This window comes from Asparagus officinalis, chromosome 4 (genome assembly GCF_001876935.1).
Source record: "Asparagus officinalis chromosome 4, Aspof.V1, whole genome shotgun sequence".
Taxonomy (NCBI): domain Eukaryota; kingdom Viridiplantae; phylum Streptophyta; class Magnoliopsida; order Asparagales; family Asparagaceae; genus Asparagus; species Asparagus officinalis.
The window spans coordinates 77,282,516-77,289,883 of record NC_033797.1 but is presented as its reverse complement, the minus strand read 5'-3'; the positions used below and the strand labels follow the sequence as shown (position 1 = coordinate 77,289,883).

General features: G+C 35.7%; 1 protein-coding gene across 1 annotated transcript; it reads left to right on the top strand.

Moving 5' to 3' along the window:
* LOC109838960 lies at positions 743–3,872 on the top strand. The gene is made up of 4 exons (XM_020407392.1): positions 743–1,056; positions 1,295–1,915; positions 2,204–2,845; positions 3,344–3,872. The coding sequence occupies exons 1-4, from the start codon at positions 743–745 to the stop codon at positions 3,870–3,872; spliced, it is 2,106 nt and encodes a 701-aa protein (XP_020262981.1).

Below are 7,368 nucleotides of genomic sequence, written 5' to 3'. Positions count from 1 at the left end.
CCAGAGGCACCAACCACACCTCCCCTTTTGCTATAGTGCACCGGAGCCCACTTTAGATTTAAATTTTAAATCTCAAGTGGGCCCCGGTGCACTGTAGCAGGAGGGGAGGTATGGTTGGAGGTTTTAAATCTCAAGTGGGCTCCGGTGCACTGTAGCAGGAGGGGAGGTATGGTTGGAGGTGTGGTGAAGAGTGTGCCTCCATCATTTCTCCGTCGTTTTTCGAGCACAACCTGGCTTTCTTATATATATAGAGCAGGTGCGTTGCACGTGCACACGCTCGCATGTTCGAAATTTGTTCTGAACTACTTATTCAATAAATAATTAAGGAAAAATTGCTTCAAGGCCCCAAAATTGAAAATACAATGTGGCTCAGCCCCCTGTACTTTGACCCATGTGGCTAATCCCTTAAAGATTCAAAAAATATAACTGAGCCATAAAAACACTTCTCTCACCCGTATTTGCACCCAGCCTCCCTAAAATAACCCCGCCTTCAACTCCGTGCCTCAAAAACGAGATCCGATCGCTGGCGATCCCTACCCGTCGCATTTAAGGCGAGATGATGGCTGTTTTGGGGGGAAATTTTGGCGTGCTCCCTCCATTATATATCCTGTTAACCCACTCGGCTTTGAATAGAGTGTATTTATGGTGCAAAGGGCAGATCTTTGCGGTTAGGGCTTATGATCTTCAGCCCCCTACTTCTCCTAAAGTGCCCTTCATAACTCCTCTTAAATCCCATTTATTTATGGCGGAGAGCCCCCTTATTTGCATGGTTTCCTTGGGTGAGAGAACAGTGTTCTCAAGGGTAACTTGTGCAACCTCTTTTTTTGAGTTTAAGTTCGACGTGGCTGAGAGGTTGAAGGTTCCTTATGATACGCTATCAATGGTTTATAAATCTGAAAGGATCCCTGATCTGAGTTTTGAGATCGAGAATGAGGATGATATGGAGTGCATGGTGGAGCACAACCGTAATATCGGGTGTCTGGAGATCCATATTCGAGCTACTATAGATGTAGATGTTTCCAGATGTGAGAACACCCCGAAGCAACCTCCTGAAATGTAAGTTATATTTAGACTTAATTTATTTGAAAACTTATGAATTGCGTGAGTAAAATGTGGAGAAATGATAACATAGCGAATTATTTCAGGTTAAATGTTAGCTTTTAACTGATATATGTTAACTTTCTACCGAAGGTTGTTAAGCTTTAGGGCATATGTGTTAACTCTTAAGGGTACTGCATTATTTAAGTACAAGTCCTATTCGTTATTTTAAGAAAAACCAATTATATTTGTGCAGCATTATGAATACACTGAAGCCAAAGTTTATTGATAGTACTTCTGCCGCAAACCATGGTTCTGAAAGAATTCCAATTGATAATCCCAGTGGTAGCAGTGTAGTGCGTTCTGATGACATTATTAACAACACAGTAATGATTCCTGGTTGGTGGCATAATGCATTAACTGAAGAGGGTCAAGAATTTGAAAGTGCTGAAGAATTAAGGTTGGCGCTGACATACTATTCTCTGGCCAAAATGTTTGATTATGAGTTTAAAAAGAACGAACCAAAACGTATCCGTGTATATTGCCGATATAAAGAAACTTACGAGTGCCCATGGATGTTGTTTGCTTCACCTGTTAAGAATGCAAATAGACTATCGATCAAGAAGTTTGTTAATGAACATACTTGTGGGCAGTACGGGCAAAATACAGGTCGTTCAAGGGCATCCCGTAAATTCATTGCAACACAGTTACAACCACTCCTGAAGGTCCGTCCAGAAATCCGACCCGTTGATGTGCAAAAGGAGTTCCTCACAAACTACGGCCTTAGAATTGATTACAGTAAGATATGGTGGGGGAAAGAGAGAGCACAGGAGAAGCTTTACGGGGATATATATGAGTCGTATGATCAACTACGATGGTAAATGCTGAGCTTTATTGTTAACTTGTTAAGTTTCAAAGTTTGCTTGTTAAAACAAATAGTTAACATGTTCCTTGTTAAGTTCATTGATAACATTGATAACATGTTAAGTTTCACCACTAACATGTTAACTTTCTCTGTTACATTATTAAGTTACGCTGATAATTTATTAACTTTATTTGTTAACTTGTTAAGTTACCCTAATAATGTGTTAGCTTTTTTTGGTCGCTTGTTAAGCTACACGGATAACATGTTAACTTGTTGGTTTGTTTCTTCTTACACGACTAGGTATGAGCGCATGGTAAAAGAGACAAATCTCGGCAATTACATACATGTTGACCAGAATGAGGGGAGGTTTTCGAGACTCTTTGTTTGTTATGCTGCATGCATCAAAGGTTTCTTGAGTGGATGCAGACCCCTTCTATTTTTGGACGGTACATTTTTGAAGGATCGATATAAAGTTATTCTCCTCTCGGCCATAGCATACGATGGGAACCAAGGTATATTTCCCTTAGCGTATTGCATATGTGATCAAGAGAATTTGATGAATTGGAAGTGGTTCCTCCAAGGTCTATGGTCCATACTTTATGAGAGGGCTGACCCTTACAATCCTCCCCACCAATTGGTTATAATTTCTGATGCGGACAAAGGAATTAAAGAATCAGTAAAAGAGTATTTTCCAGAAGCTCTACACTCGAGGTGTGTTCTACATCTTGTTGAAAATTTCAGGTTAAAGCTTAAGGACTTGGGTATGAAGTCGAAGGACACTCATGTTCTGGGGAACTTACTCCAAAGTGCTTGTTATAAATACACAATAGCAGAATGGAATGAGTACATGAAAGAGATATATGACATGGATCCAAGGGCATACAACATTGCTATGAACTACTCTCCTGATCAATGGGCAAATGCATTCTTCCCGGGAATAAGGTAACATTATTTGGTTGTTCTATATCTATGTTAATGTATGAACTTATGCTATTTAGCATGTTATCTTTGGATTTGTTAAATTCTATATCAGAGTTGTTAACTATATCAGAGTTGATAACATGTTAAGTCTTGTTGATAATATGTTGAGTCTCGTGGCTAACATGTTAACTCTTGTGGATAACATGTCAACTCTTGTGGATAACATGTTAACTCTTGTGGATAAAATGTTAAATTTTTTTAATAACATGTTAACTCTTGTAGATAACATGTTAACTCTTGTAGAAAACATGTTAACTGTTAAATGTTAACTATTATATGTAAACATGTTAACTGTAATACAAAAAAATTAACTCTATTCAATTATTTGTGTCATCCCTTATTTATAACCTGTTAACTCTTATCTGTAAACTGTTAACTGTAATTCATATTATGTTAACCCTATTCAATTATTTGTTAACCCTTATTTGTGACCTGTTATAAAGTTATATATAATTTCAGGTATGGGCACGTAACATCTAATGTCGCTGAGTCTTTTAATAATTGGATAAGGGAAGCTAGAATGTTACGGATTCTACAAATGGTTAAGCATATTCGAAAACAGATAATGGTCCGAATGAGTAATCGCCGGTTACTTGGAGATAAATGGGCTGGATATCTCTGTCCACAAGCAGAGATGGTGCTTAAAGAAAATATAGAGAAAGGTCGTCCATTGGATGTTAAGCAAGCTACAGCTGACATATTTGAAGTGCAAGCACATAAAACTACACGTGTTGATTTGGAGAAGAAGACATGCACTTGCCGTGCTTGGGACGTCATGCGAATTCCGTGTAAACATGCATGTGCAGTCATCTCGTACATGAAGAGAGACATTTACCAATATTGCGATTGGTTTATGTCCATAGAAGCATTTAAAAAGAGCTATGACCCGATTCTCTATCCTATACCAGATTATGAGAAACGAAGCGTGCCAAGGGATGAGATCGAGCTACTTTCACCACATACTATCAAAAGAAAAGGGGAGAAATAAAACACGACGTATCAACAATCGAACAGTGTACAAACGACCTTTGAAATGCTCTCGATGCCACTCCGAAGGTCATAACCGCGCATCTTGCAATGAACCGATCGCCGATTGATATGAGTTGCGGATTTGCCGAAACACTTTTGGATGTATGTAATACTTTTGTAGTTAACTGTTTATATGAACTGAAACATATTTGGGTGTTTGTAATACTTTTGTAGTTATCGGTGTATATGAACTGAAATATGTTTGGGTGTTTGTAATACTTTTGTAGTTAATTGTGTATATGAACTGAAATATATCTATGCCAATGTGAATTATAATGAAAATGTTATCTTATTTGGGTCTGTAAAGTTACTCAGTTAGATTGTTAAGTTACAGTTAACATATAAAATTTTCTTGATAGGTTATTAAGCTACACCTATTATATGTTATCTTTTGTAAATAACATGTTGGGTAACATGTTAACTCTTGTGGTAAACATGTTAACTCTTATCGCTAATATGTTAACTCTTATGGCAAACATGTTAACTCTTGTTGCAAACATGTTAACTCTTATGGAAAATATGTTAATTCTTGTAGCAAACATGTTAACTCTTGTAGCAAACATGTTAACTCTTGTCGTAAACATGTTAATTTTTATGACAAACATGTTAACTTTTGTTACTAACATGTTAACTCTTGTGGATAACATGTTAACTTTTATAGGAAATATGTTAACTTTCTTTGATAACATGTTAACTCTTTGACATAACATGTTAATTCTCGTTAGTAACATGTTAACTATTGTTGATAACAAGTAAACTCTTGACGATAACATGTTAACCCTTGTTGATAACATGTTAACTCTTGATGATAAAATGTTAAATCTTGTTGTCATCATGTTGACTCTTGTAGTTACCGATGTACATGAACTGAAATATGTTTGGGTCTTTATAATATTTTTATAGTTAACTATGTACATGAACTGAAATATATCTATGCCAATGTGAATTATAATAAAAATGTTATCTTACTTGATCTGTAAAGTTACTCAGTTAGATTGTTAAGTTACAGTTAACATATAAAATATTTTTATAAGGTTATTAAGATATACCTATTAAATGTTAACTATTGTAAATAACATGTTGGGTAACATGTTAACTCTTGTGGCAAACATGTTAACTCTTATAGCTAATATGTTAACTCTTGTTGCAAACATGTTAATTTTTGTTACAAACATGTTAACTCTTATGACATACATGTTAATTCTTGTTGCAAACATGTTAACTCTTGTGACAAACATGTTAATTTTTATTGCAAACAAGTTAAATTTATTTGCTAACATGTTAACCCTTGCTGATAACATGTTAACCCTTATTGATAACATGTTAACTCTTGATGATAACATGTTAACTTTTTTCGTATACGGTATTATTTAATAAGTGAACTTGATATGTTATAAACTTTCTCCATATTTAACAAGTGAAGCTGACATGATATAATTGTTAACTTACGCATCTAACATGCTAACTTTCTCCGGGTACTAGTTCATTAGCTGTTAATACACTATACAAGCTGAAAATTATGAAGATTGTTTACAGTTGTTTATCTACATAGCATTCTTCCTTAGACTGTAACATTTACGGCTCATGCAGGTGCTTTCAATTCTGGGTCCTCCACGGCTATTGTGCCCTTTCTATTTCTGAATTCCCAGCCTTCTTTTATTAGCTCCGTTGCAAGCCTTGCACGCACTACCGCCGACGAATCATCGGCGGGCGTAACATGCAGAATATCACCTTTCTGTAGGATAACCCGTACATAAAGGTATACGTATAACCCACAATCGTAGCTACAAATAACAAAACATAAATACATATTACAGGTCAGTTTTAGAGACAAAAATTCTTTAATAAAATATGGTTCATATGTTAATGTACCTTCCCTTTTGAGACTCGCATGGGGATTTCCTTATATTGAAATGTCCTACACACCTTTTCAAGATCGAATGGGGCCTTCATATGGTCCATGAAGTTTATAATTTTGTTAACGGGCTCAAGGTAAGCAGAGGGAGTTACTGAACTATAGTGCAACGCTAAATTTTTATTCAATCTAACTTCGACACAATGCCAATGGTCATGACGAATAATTGGCAATATGAGTATTGATCGGCCAGCGGCAATATGTTGTTGTATATAAAGTTCATATAGTTCATATAGCCGCAGATGAGCCTGGTCTCCATAGAATGAATGTTGTTACACAAAATTAACACATTAAGAAAGAGCGGCCTTTAATATGTGGACATGGTTCAAGTTCATATAGTTAATTTTTTTGGAAAACATGTTAACTTTTGTGGAAAACATGTTATTTTTGTGAAAAACATGTTAATTTTTGTGGAAAATATGTTAACTCTTGTGGAGAATATGTTAACTTTTATGGAAAACATGTTAACTCTTGTGGAGAACATGTTAACTCTTGTGGAAAACATGTTAACTCTTGTGGAGAACATGTCAACTTTTATGGAAAACATGTTAACTTTTGTGGAAAACATGTTAACTCTTGTGGCTAATATGTTAACCCTTATTGATAACATGTGAACTCTTGTGGCTATATGTTAACTCTTATAGATAACATGTTAACTTTTGTGGAAAACATGTTAACTTTTGTGGATAACATGTTAACTATTCTTGTTAACATATTAAATATAAGAGCTTATCTGTTAACTAATTATATGAGGATTGGTCTTACGCAGAAATATGTAGATACAATCCCGTACTGCTTGTTTAAGTCAGCATTCTCTGGTAACTGTAGCCATAGTCGTAATCTATCTAAGAATGCCTCTGTTATTTTGTCATCGAGTCTTCCCCCACGAATCATATACAGTAGTTCCAGGTATGTAATTGCGCTGTTATCAGTAGTTATGACATATACGTACCTTAACAAGCAATAAGTTACGGAGGATTAAAATTTAAAACATGAAAGCTAACATCTAAATGCACAAACATAACAAGCAAAAAACAGAGGTTCACAGTTAATATTAAAGAGTTAGCATTAAATTACTTAACATGTTAACTGTCATGGATAACATGTTAACACTTGTTGCTAACGTGTTAACTCTTGTGGATAACATGTTAACTCTCGTGGCTAACCTGTTAACTCTTGTGGATAACATGTTAACTCTTGACGCTAACCTATTAAGACTTGTGGATAACATGTTAACTATTGTTGCTAACATGTTAACTCTTGTGGTTAACATGTTAACACTCGTGGTTAACATGTTAACCCTTGTTGCTTAAATTTAAACATGAAAGCTTTACATTTTGAAATCAGCACTTACGGTCTACATTTCTCCTTGCAGTACTGCGCGAGCCATTTGTTCTCCTCAGCTGAGAGTTTCTCTACAATATTTTTTGGTATTCTGTAGTTATGTACAAAAGCCCCAGCGCTATCTAACACTCGTAAGCTAAACGTACCTACATCAGGGATACCCTCATTCACCTCTTTTAAGGTAGCACGATCCACA